At 34.7% G+C, this 12,768-nt stretch overlaps 1 protein-coding gene across 2 annotated transcripts; it reads left to right on the forward strand.

Moving 5' to 3' along the window:
• Positions 1 to 1,074: 1,074 nt before the first annotated feature.
• Positions 1,075 to 7,763, forward strand: LOC143224237 (uncharacterized). 2 transcript variants are annotated; one of them, XM_076452653.1, is made up of 4 exons: positions 1,075 to 1,464; positions 5,625 to 5,773; positions 5,888 to 5,987; positions 6,605 to 7,763. In XM_076452653.1, exons 1-3 carry the CDS (start codon positions 1,394 to 1,396, stop codon positions 5,968 to 5,970), a joined length of 303 nt encoding a protein of 100 aa, XP_076308768.1. In that variant the 5' UTR covers positions 1,075 to 1,393; the 3' UTR covers positions 5,971 to 5,987; positions 6,605 to 7,763. The 2 variants fall into 2 exon arrangements, with proteins under 2 accessions (XP_076308768.1, XP_076308769.1); XM_076452654.1 differs by lacking the exon at positions 5,625 to 5,773 and having other exon boundaries at positions 1,134 to 1,464.
• The last annotated feature ends 5,005 nt before the right edge of the window (positions 7,764 to 12,768 follow it).

Raw genomic sequence — 12,768 nt, forward strand, 5'->3', positions numbered from 1 at the left:
ATCCTCGTCACACTTATCATGCTCGTACATTCAGCTGTGGGGGCGTTATAACATAACGGTCAATCCCATTATTCGTTGGTAAGAGAGTAGCCCAAAAGTTGGCGGTGGGTGGTGATGACTAGCTGCCTTCCCTCTAGTCTTACACTGCTAAATTACGGAAGGCTAGCGCAGATAACCCTCGTGCAAGTTTGCGCGAAATTCAAAAACAAACAAACTAATGTTTACTACTCTCACTCTAAATAAAAGTTGTTCATTATGACTACCGGGGCAGAGTCACATCTATTTTCTGCTTTAGAGATATCGTGGTCGCTGTCAAATTGACTATCTAAAATGTATCAATAAGCAAGATGACTACCATTTTGTAGTTGTGGATATGAAATTGACTATTAGGTAACAATGATCTATTACTTGTCAGTTTGACTGACCTAGTCAATTTAAGCAATTAGTCAGTTTGACTACTTCTCAGTGAGAATGACCATGTCCCAGTCTGTTTGACCACTTCCCAGTCATCTTGACTACTTTACAGCAGCACTGCTATGCTAGTCTTAAGGACTATTTTGTGGTCAGGAAGACCAACACCATAGTCAGCATTAACTCATGAACTGACACTCTTGATGTTTCTTATAGCATTAAGGTGCAATTCAAGCAAATGACTGTATACATACATTTTATTCCATAAATACAACAGTTGAAACGTGACCAGGGCTAAACTTTGCAAGACTTTATTGATTTATTGTCTTTTATTTGAGTGGGGGGGGAGAAATGTCTTTCACACAAAATAAATCCTACCTAAATAAATCTTATTTATCGACCACTACTATTTCTTCACTGTTTTATTTGACAATTGTGTTTTTATATTGTTGTGTGCGTGTGTTGCAATATTCTAATATGAAATCCAATAGTCAATATATTTATTATTACAATCCACAACGATGTAAGTTATGACTGAAATAAGCTTTCCTCACGTGGTTAACACTCGCGCTGACACTACACGTCCGAGAAATGCATCCGATTCGTCTAGTGGTGCGCAGGGAAAATCGAGTAGAAATGGAAAGCAGCTACATTAGGCGCGAGCGACACTATCTCTTTTCCAGAGGGGTGTACCAGGTCAAGTTTGTCTGAAGGCGGGAGTTCCTTGTGCAAGGAGGGTTGTAGATGTTATTTGTGGAGAGAGGTTAATCATTCCTCTAGGTGGTCGAGGGAGGATTTAGGGACCTTCATACAGCAATACATACACAGGGGAGAGTGAAGACGGCACGGTCCACTCCTTAGCGGCAGCCGAAGGTAGGGATGACACTATAAACCCAAAGGGGACGGGGGGAGGAAGGAGAAATCACACAGCAATATTTCGTCGCACATTGGAGGATTACATACGACGTTTATAGAATTTATAATGACCGAAACTTGTACTGACATTGCACAATTGTCATGCAACCGCACAGATGACGGAAAGAAGATATCCAGGTAAATATTAATCGTTTATGTCTTATTTTACAATACTATGTTTCAATAAAACAACACGAGAATACGAATGTTTAACTTTCTAGATTAGCTGAAGTGAATCCATTCGTATGTTTTTGTGCAACTCGTTATGTGTAAACAAGGATGGTTGCCCGTTACATTGTGTAGGTCTGTACTATTGTAATCTAGTAGTAGTAGAGTAGAAATATTTATATTTAGGTAATGCTTTGAAATAAGTATGAAATCGAAAACATTCCCCAGTCTTGACATCACAAATGCATATATCTGGTATCTTGAATGCATATCCTGTGGAAGAATCAAAAGCCCGTTGCTGCTCTGTTAAATTCAGCGCCAACTACACCGCTGCTAAAATGATTTGTTACGGCCACCGCTACACAGATGAAGGTTGTATACTCATTAAAAGGGGCTTCGTCTGTTATTATTTTATAGACCTTTGATAACGAAAGGTGACATACGATAATACGTAAATAATAAATCCTTATTTATAATACATCAGCAAAGCTACAAATGCTAAAGGGTACACACTTCATGCGACGTATGTATTATGGCGGGATCCACTGTCACAGCCAACAATGGAGTTACAAATGGGGGTGGCAAGACAAATAATTTGAAAATAGCGAGAAAGTGAAACATGTATTGTGTTTAACGTGTGTTTCTTTAATTTTAACATTACAAACTATCTAAAAATCTCTTTAGGTACAAAATTTACTTAAATTTTAAACTCTATACTTTAAAATCGGATGGTGCGAGATAGGAGCCAGCGCCAGGCCGTACACTATGAATGAAAGCCCTGTGATCCTGCAAGCTATTACCCCAACCCCTCTCCCTTCTTTGCTCCCAGGAAACTTTCTCAGACTTTTGGGTCCCTCCCATAATCCATACCACATTCATATCGGTGAGAGAAATGTATGATCCGGGGGATATTGCATCGAGTCAGGAGCAACCGAGTTGTGTAGTTAAAATAATAAAAATTGTATACCCTTATGAAAATCAGGGTATACTATGGATCACGCATCAGCATGCGTATGCGTCTGCAGAGATTTTCTTGTGTTCACTCTACCGTTCACAATTCCTTTCGGATTTCTGTCCAATTTGGTGAATATGTTAGTTAGGTTCAAGTCTGGCCAATGAATGTTTTTGACCATCCTGTGGCAAGAATTTGCATTTTGAAGTACGTTTTTATTCGCTAGATTGAGTGCAAGTCTGAGAATACATCGTCGGTTTGCGGGCGACCGACATTTGCTAGTTGTTATTGTTAAAATGTATCATTAAATTTAGTTAAATAAATGATACATTTTACGTTCCACAATGGAAACCCGTGACATTTGAATGCATGTCTTGCATGATATTTATTAATAGACACTGAAGTTTGCTAAACTTTGGAGTTAAACATGGCATAAGTCAGACGTTTTCAATATTTTCTCTTGCATTAAATGTAATTATAAGGTTAGGCATTTTAGGACGCTTCTTTCACATTTTCTTTTGTTCATGAGCATGAGCCTGGATTTGTTGTCCCATGTGGGGTTAATGGATGTGAAATACCATTTAAAAGCATCAGATGTTTGAAAAGACATATAAATAAAAAGCATGGATGGTTTGCTTCTACCAGTATGCGTGATAATGAAGCTGGTGGTGGATTTGCCGAGTACTTTATGGAACAGAGGTATAAAAATTCTGACAATGGTGAGACAATTGATGGTAATAAGGAGATAGTTGTCACAGACAAGCGAAGAACCTTAGCTAAAACAATTCTGCAGCTGCGTGAAAATGAAAAAAATTACTTGCAAAACTACAAGTAATTTTTTTAAAATTTGTCCTGTTCTATTATGGCTGCCAAAGATGAACACTTATCCCAAACCATAAAAAGAACATTGATCAGTTAGGAGGTTCCTAGAAATAGTATAGTTACAGTGATGGAAGCTTGCAAGAGAGAAATTCTTGACTTTCATTTTATGATTGAAAATTTCACTAACCACAATAATTTCCAGTCTTATATTGAAGATAATTTGTCATTTGTGAAACCTGTTGAGTATGACCTGGGAATTGCTGGTGATGGGAAACGTGACACAATGCAGTATGTTTCTTTATTAGATACTCTGAAGTGTTTGCTTAAACATCATGATATTTTTAGCCAGGTTGTTTATCTTTGCTATCAGTTAGGCAATATTGAACCTACTTTGAGATCTCAGCTTCATTGTATATTCTTAGCAATCTTTGGTGAAGAGCCAAAATGTAAAAAAAAAAAAAAAAAAAGGGCTAAATACAGTGATGAGACCTTTTGATTGAAGAACTATCTGTTCTTGAAAACATTGGTATTGACATTGTCAAACCAGAGGGAGCATTCAAATTCAGAGGTGCACCTCTTGTTGTTGTTGCAGATAGTTTGGGAAGCCATGCAATTGGAGGGTTTCTTGAATCATTTTCTGCTCTCAGATCACGTAGATTCTACTCGGTAACTCGGGATGATTTAAGAAAGTTCACTGATATTTCAAAACGTTTAGAGAGATCTCTTGTATCCTATAATTACCAAGTTTCAATGGTCGAAAATGAACCGACTTTGGCAAGTACATGTGGGGGTTAAAAAGATCGCCCCTGAACGTTCTGCAGCAATTTCATGTGGCAAATGCTCTACCACCTGATATATTACATGACCTTTTTGAATCTGGCTTGATGTTAAAAAATTTAGTTTTGCTCATAGATCAGTATGTCTTGTCTGGATACTTCAGCCTTCAATATCTTATAGACAGAGTGAAGAAGTTCCACTACAAAGGAACTGCTAAAATCAATAGGCCTGAGATTGTTATTTTGAAAGAGTCTGTACTCATTAAGCAAAAAGCTGTGCAAGTTTGGTGTCTCTTAAGGTTATTTCCATTACTGGTGGGTGATGCACTGCCAGAAGGCAACAACAGATGGGAAGTTCTGTTGGCTCTGCTGAATATGGTAGAATTGGTAATGCGTCCATCAATGTCATATGCAAGCATTGAATTCTTAAATGATGTGATACAAAGAAAAGACTCTCTAAATGGAACTCTCAAGCCCAAGGGACATTTTACTTTGCATTACCCAGAGATGACCCGCAGATTTGGTCCACTGAGGAATGTGTGGACCATGAGATTTGAGGCCATACATAGTTTTATTTGTTGATGTTTCAAGACGTACCAAAAACGGGAGAAATCTCTCCAAACCAATGGCAATGAGACACCAGTATAAACTCTGTTCACATTTGGAAAGCAATAGATTTCTTGAAATAGATGCGAAACCTTGTCAGTACATTTGTTGGGGAAGGTGATTTTGTTACTAAAGCATTAGGTTGTACAGTCAACTGCCTCTCATACAACACAGGCACAATGGTTGTCAGTAGCTATGAATTCGACAGTCTTCAATTTTCTTCAGTGATCTGTTGCTTTGTTTTTTGGAGAAAACGTTTTTTGTATTGTCAAAGATACCAAATTGTTGATTATCACAGGCATCTTCATGCTTACAGTATAGAGTCAATGAGAAGCTATGAACTCCTGAGCATTCCAGGTCTTTATGATCATTGCCTTGTTATGTGAACAAAGGTGAAAATATAATCATCCTACATCACTACATTCGTGGCGACTGAATGATTACAACTTTTAAACAGGACTCTGTAATCAGTGGAATATTTAACCTATTTTATATTACTTTGTGTGTACCATCCAGTGACAAATTTCATCAAAATATTTGACATATTTTATATAAATTTGTTTCTGCCTTTTTGTGACAGATTTCATCACAATTTTCAAACAGAGTGAACTTTTGTTATATTAATATGTATCATGCATATTGGCACCAAAATCACCATCTATTGAGGTCAGTCTACTTGTATTTGCTTTCACCTTTTGAAGGCTACTATTTGTTAGGGAAAGAATCAAATTACTTATTTAGCTGATTTATACCAGCCCTGCTGATGTTAAATTTAACATATCTTTTTGGTATTTTGTAGTTGTTCTTCAATGACAACTTTTCTGTCCTGATGAATGTCAAACAGATCTTTCAATCTGTTAGAGAAATAGTTTAATCTTTCGCTTGAGACAATTAGGTCTTAGTTAGTATTTCATTGCAATCAATCAACCCCAATTTGTAAGTGTTGTGAACTATTTGATATTTTCTTTGGTCAGCATCTTACCATCCAAGCCTTTAAGCTGGAAAATTTGTCAAGTCTGCCTAGATCTATTGCTTTGCTGTTGTCGCAAGGGAAGCCTGTTGAGAAAGAAGATCGCTTCCATTTACTGGATGCAGTCTACACTGAGGTTTCCAACTATACCTTGTAAGTGCTGTGCAGTGAATACCATGTGTACCATTTCTGATTACAAGCGTGTAATTATATCTCTTCAGATGTCGTCATCTGTACTTGATAGCCTGCCCAACCTCTATTTTCCAGATATCCCACTTCAGGGCAGTATGACCAAGTTGTGGATGAAATATTTAAGCACTACCCTCAGCTGTCAGATGCCACAAATCTAACACCTCAAGGTGTTCGTGTAAGTACTATCCACATGTGCATTATGTTATGTTTGTTGTGAAATATATTTTCATCACAAATATTCTTTTATTTATACATTTGACTTTATAAGCCCAAAAGCCAATGAGCCCAATAAAATTCGTCTTAAAGTGCATGACAGGAATGAACATATCACCACTTGTAAGGGTATAAATGTATTCTGCAAGAAATATGTTCATTAGTTACAAAATAAATTATATGGCATTTTTATGTTGCATAATATTAATGAAAAAACAAGTGAAAATTTTGTGGGAAGTTATGCTTTTTAAAATACACACAAGTACATATATCTACCAAGGAGGGGCTGTGGAAAATACTATTTTGATACTTTGAAACATTTGTTTTGTTTGTATACGATGTAACATGACTCAACTAATGAAACTCAACTAATTTGACGCTAAAGAGAATACACTGTCAAGATGAACTCGTACAACTGATTTATTAACCAGTATGTGTATGACTTTCAGTTTTGCAGGTTAAACCTGAAAAATGCCAAAAGTGGTTTAAAAGAAATACTGTTTAAAATAATTATAGTTATACCAGGGCAGGTTTGTTATTCATTCTCAATAGAACTATTTCTGTCAATTCTAATTGCAGGAGCTGTGAAGGATGAGGCTATGTCAGAAATTGCAGAATAATGGAAAGCGGAAGGATTCATCATTGCCTATAGTCCAAGAAAGAAAGAAAAAGACTAAAACTGCAACAGGTGACACCCCATCTCCAAACCAAATCTAAGAACGGAGGCTATATGGATTAAAACAATACTTGTGTGAAAAGCCAGTTGGGGAGGATGAAAAGCCGTCTGCATTGCAGAAAAAAGGGTTATCTTTGTAAAGTGGACTTTCTTATTAACAAAACTCCTCCGCATGATCGTGGGAAACTGGTCATTGACAGCACTCCTGTCAATGAACTTGTAGAGCATTATCCTTTCCTTGTGGCATCACCAGCACAGCTATTGAATGAATTTAAACGTCTAGGAAGTGATGCAGAAAAAGGAGTGTCCAGCTTTCTCTCTCAATATAAGGACTGAGTAAATTTTATCTGCAGCACAGAAACATATCGCCAGAAAACAATTCATTGCTAGCATTTCTTATGAAACAGTCCTCACAAATGTCTGTTACATCTAGTATTGCCATTCTTGGTATTCTTTCTCTTCTAAAAGAAAGTGAAAGTATCATGGTGGATGCTGAAGTTAGGGAACCTGCTGAGAGTGGTATATACATTCAATGTGTTCAATTTTTCAGTTTTGTGATCATTAATTCAAACTATATGTTGATGGCTTTGATATTTGTGCCACTGAAGATTTTGTGGAAGCATTCACTATGTATGTAGGAAGTTTTTATATCTTCAACTTTGCATTTCAGACAAAACTCAAGAAAACTTTCAACTTTGTTGAAAGAGTTGTTCTGAAGCTTTTTGATGAGTCCAGGAAAATTACCAAATCTGAAAAAGATGCAGACAGATGTGTTTTTCAGTTGCTTCATCTCTTGAAGGTCAAACAACATAGCAGCGGGAAATCTGTCAAAACGTCCAAAGGTAAAGAAAGAGGAAAGTGTTCAAAGCCATAAGGTTATATTAGATCTGGTAATAGTAACTTGTCATGTGTATTTGATCCAGGGTGAATTTGCAAAAACCAACTGTAAAGTTCAGTTGTTTATTTTCAAATTGTTGCTGCATTTTGAATTTTATTTTGGTACATGTATGTTAATGTACATTTGTGTTCGGTTTGGAATAAAAATGGTGCTGCTAAAATGCATTTTATATTTTTCAGGATGGTGGAAGGTTACTGAGACTTCGGTTGAATCATCAGATTGTAGCGGGGTTGACTGCTCAGTGACGGTTCTGCTGACCACAACTGATTGATGATGGTCTCTTTGCCTAACAGTGACATTGCAGAGGCGGTCCTGACCGGGTCAACATGACTTATCTTCCGTGGTCGTTAGATAGTCATAATGACAACAGTCCATTGTTAATGGATGGTCATAATGACAACCGCTCATTGGACGAATAGAGTCACACTGACTATGTCATGACTACTCTGTAGTGGTTTGCAGGTAGGCAATGAGACTATTGTCAGGTAGTCACCATTGGTCAGAATGATTACCTAACAAAAGTCATAACGACTATCATAGAGCAGTCAAATTTTTTACCTGCCAGGTATCCCTGCCATCATCACCTGACTATTTTCCGACTACACAATAGTAAAAATGACTCGTATTTAATGGTCATATTAGGTAGTCGTTGATTTTGGCGACTACTTAGATAGTTTTTTTTTTTGTTTTTTTTGGCTCGTAGAGTAATCTAACTTCGAGATCTCGAGTTGTTGTTTGTTTGACTGTTTACATTTGTAATGCCGACTGTCAAATTGTTCTAACCTAAAGTCCTGTCAGTTTTTCATTCGTTTGTTCCAATCTATAAATTTCCGTACTTACAGGAAGTAAGAACTCAGTATAATTATATGATATGTTGATCGAGGAAAGCTGTTGTTGGAGAGCTAATACTTCTCCAGTTGGTTATCAATCAAATACATTTTTGTTACATCTTATTAATGTATTAAGCCTATGGTAATTCTGGAGTTTCTGTTTAAAAGTTTATATTTGAAGTTACATTTAGAGGCGAATTTGGCTGTAAAAAAACGTTAAAGAAGAAACAAACTAATTATATTGAAACATTGACAAAACTTAACTAACTAACACAAAGGAATCGACCAACGATAGAATACGTTGCAACATTAATGTTGGAAGTGGTATTTTTTGGTGGAAATAAAAGAACTTTGACAATACTTCAAATGTTAATGATTAAAAAAACGGGCAAGAAAAAGCAAAAGCAAACCTCCATAAGAGCTGAATCAGTTTTGTTAAAGTCGAGAAGAAAAAGGCAGGAAAATAATAAAACATAAAAGTAAGAGAGCAAAAAATAATAGAAGACATGTATGTATGTATGTATGTATAGGAAGTTGAAGGATGATCACGAGATAACGGACAGGAATTTAACAACTGAGTTAAAAGAAAGACATCAAAATAAAATGAACCTGACTGAAGAAATGATCGATGAATGTGCTGGAGATCTACAGAGAGAGATTAGAGGAACAAAACCGATTGTACATTTATGGTATTAGAAAAACGCGTAGTTTCAAGAAGTCTTGCCAAAAATGAATAAAAAAAAACAAACATATAACCCGAGCACTTTCGATGGATCGACCTTTCAAAAGCGCTCACGTTACATGGTTTTTATTCATTAATAACAATAACACCGGAAAAATGTATGATGAAATCACAGAAGCCTGCCCATAACAGATGACGTAAGCATTGGGACAAAACAAATTAAATATACATTTTTTAAAGAATGTTTTCTAGTTATCAGTATAGCTGATAATAATACAGAATAAAGGAAATAGATCACAATAAAATAAGTTATTCTCATAATAATACTTAATTCACTTGTATAAACAAACATCTCTGATATTCTATGTCTTAGTGACTTAGTCATAATACTTTATTCATTTATATATGTAAAAACAGCTCGTTTGGGTTGAGAAAATATTTTACGTAGAGGAGCGAACAACGTTTTGACTTTCTTCGATTATCGTCAGGTTCACAAAGAAAGAGAGAGGTAACTGACCGGAAGCTGACCACATGTTTGAAGGGGTTGTGTAACTGAGTGTCGGAATGTAGAGGGCGATGTTAAATGTTTGAATATATAATTTTATATTATTTATTTTATTATTTTTAATATAGGTATAAAGGTGTTCCTTTGTATTGGTTTATTTTGGTTCAAGTTGTTGTATTAGTAAGGCTTCTTTAATTTTGCGTTTGTTTATGTTTGTTTCTTTATTTAGTATTTGAGTGTTTTCTATGGTTATGTTGTGTTTATTTGACTTACAGTGTTCGAAAACGTGTGAAGGTGACTTTTTTGTTGTCTTTGAATCTGGTTTCCATTTTTCTACTTGTTTTTCCAATATAGAATTCGTGGCAGTTATCACATTGTATTTTATAAATAATGTTGGTGTTGTGTTTGTCAGTGTAATTTTTACATAGTATAGATCTCAGTTTTTTGTGTTTGGTATTTGAATAAATTTGGTATTAACTGGAATGTTATATTTTGTTACAAGTTTTTGCCAAATGTTGGTTATTTTTCTGCTGATGTCGGGAATATATGGTATGCAGCAATGTATGGATTCGTGATTTTTTTTATTCGCGAGATATATTTAATTTTGTTGGTTGATTTTGCTTTCTGTCTAGGTGTGTGCGTATAATGTTTTCTACGGTTTATTCACTTGTATAAACAAACATCTCTGTTATTCTAGGTGTTAGTGACTTAGTCATCATACTTTATTCGCTTGCATAATCAAATAATTGTAGTTATATTTATTGCCATTTTTCTCACCATATTTCTTTATTCACTTGTAATTATTCTAGCTGTTTCAGTGATTCACATCATGTTGATTTTATTTGCTAAGAGTCCAGCAAGTGGAATCTTCCCAATGCAATGAAAAATATTGGAGTGAAAACGAACAAAAAAAGTCGTTGTTTTTTTTATTTAAAATTTTCCAGCTGTTTTGTTGGGATTTAACACATAGGATAAGCTACTAATATATGTTCATGTCTTGTTAGGTGTTTAAAATATTTCTGTTTACCTGGCTAGTTCGAAGAGGATGTTTCCTGGTTGGTCACTTCAAGTACTACTACTCGTATTCAAGCATAACTTTCCACTCCTACATCTAACAGTAACTGAATTATATTTCTAAAATGTGCAGAACAAAATCATGCTAAAAGACCAAGACTGGGAACATTTGCAACGTCACTGAATACGAATCGCCAACTGGTTTCACACAGAGGCTTGAAAACAATTCATTAAACAAACTGAACATATTGGTGAGGGTTTTATCTCTATGGTTAGATTTCTTCAGGCAAGTTTTATAGTACAGTAATGCACCTAAAGATGAGCTTTAAACACTTAAAAAGAAGAAAATAACCATTATGCGTTCATATACTGTTTCATAAAGTGACAGTCAAATTCCACTATTTGATTATGGATGATAGTAGTTGTTGTAAAGTAACTGAACAGAAGACAGGTCAAAATTAGAGATGATTAGTGCAGGTATCTCTTGTCTAGTTTTGTATAAATATTCAAAACGAGTAAAGGAATACATATTAAACTTGAGTAATATTTTGGAACTTAACTTTAGTTCTTACATGACATAATGTTTACAGAATTGAAAGAAAATTGATTTTTGGAATTAAATCAAATAGAACATGATTTCAACTTGTTCATTTGTTTATGAGATGGAAATAATTGTTCACAAGTGTTAAACATATTCAAACAAAAACTTATCACTAATATGTGAAAACAAACTTGAAGATAAATTTTCAAAATTGATTACCATTAATGATTGCAGTAACTTTGATATTTACTTAGCATGTAAAGAAGTAATTCAATATTAAAATCACATTTCAGTGTGTTCTCCTTCTTTCTAAATTTAACATTAATATTCCAATATAAAAAAAAATATTAGTGAATTCTAGGCTAGACTCCCTACTTTTATGAAAAGAGCATGAATTTGGCATCTTTAGATTTATATTATGTCTAGAAGATGTTTTTATTACATTTTAGTCTGTTTATTGAACAGTTTCACAGGAGTAGCAGAAGATTACAATGGTCAATTCTGTCCTCAAGTTCATTAAATCGTTTCTCAGTGGGACTGACCTTTTTTATGTGCTGATGAAGGAAGATGGTTAACAACCATTGGCATGCTTTATGAACTAACTTCAGACAATATACTTATGTAAGATTGTTGCAACGTTTTCTAGATTGAATGTTTTTCTAATGTGGTAGAAATACAGGATTATGTAAATAGCATGGTTGATTAAGAACCTTTGATACATTCAAGACTCAAACTATGTTATGAAAACATACCTAATGCCATTACACTACAGAGCATTTTTTATTGTCATAATAACACAAGAAAGTCCAAGAGCCTCATGTTGTTTATAACAGGGTAAGATACAGCCCATTAGATCATGTGGCATCGATCCCATCATTTGCTATCCAAACTATTGAAGCTGAGCTGTCACTAAGATAATCATTCTTTGAACTGGTTTCCAGTTACAGTATGAAAGTTTTTTTATAATGTTTCTAGCACGGTATGCTTAGAGACAGCTAAATCCTGTCCAGTGCCAAATTAAATGGTTAAATAGAGGTAGTACATGATTTGTGACAATTCACTTTACTTTCCAAATGTTTTTTCCTTAGTCAGTCATCAGCAGTTAAAAATTACAGTTCTTTAAAGTTGTGTTCTGTCTCATCTTTAATGGTCATTTTTCAGATCATTCCAATTCTGTTGAAGTAAATGTTTGTTACAAGTTCATATGTTATATTTACCTCCCAGTTGATTGCACCCCCAATACCCTGGCTACAGTTATCATAAAATGCATTAAAGGTACCATTAATGAAAATGTTCTCTTTTTTTTTTTTTGTCATAAATTACGTGTGATAATTTAAATCAATAGAAGTCAATTGAGTTTTATATATTTGTGACAGTAATCAATGTAAAAAAGAGTTTTGAGAAAAGGAAAAAGAAAATATAACAGATCTCACTCAAGTAATTTAGGAGAATACTATGGATAATACAAATTTAAGATAATTTCTTATTATTCTCTTTTCATATGTTGAAACTGTGTGTATATCATTCCTCTAACTTAATGTGCAAACTCTTCTTATGATTCTAACTTAGGTCATATAAGACTTGGTAAAAATTCTTC

The sequence above is a fragment of the Tachypleus tridentatus genome, chromosome 8, assembly GCF_004210375.1.
Source record: "Tachypleus tridentatus isolate NWPU-2018 chromosome 8, ASM421037v1, whole genome shotgun sequence".
NCBI lineage: Eukaryota > Metazoa > Arthropoda > Merostomata > Xiphosura > Limulidae > Tachypleus > Tachypleus tridentatus.

Excerpts from the sequence above, each read along its gene's own strand:
- LOC143224237 (XM_076452653.1), top strand. The coding sequence starts at position 1,394 with ATGACCGAAACTTGTACTGACATTGCACAATTGTCATGCAACCGCACA. Across the intron at positions 1,465-5,624 it reads GACGGAAAGAAGATATCCAG|CATCTTACCATCCAAGCCTT; the intron begins GTAAATATTAAT and ends TTCTTTGGTCAG. Across the intron at positions 5,774-5,887 it reads GAGGTTTCCAACTATACCTT|ATATCCCACTTCAGGGCAGT; the intron begins GTAAGTGCTGTG and ends TCTATTTTCCAG.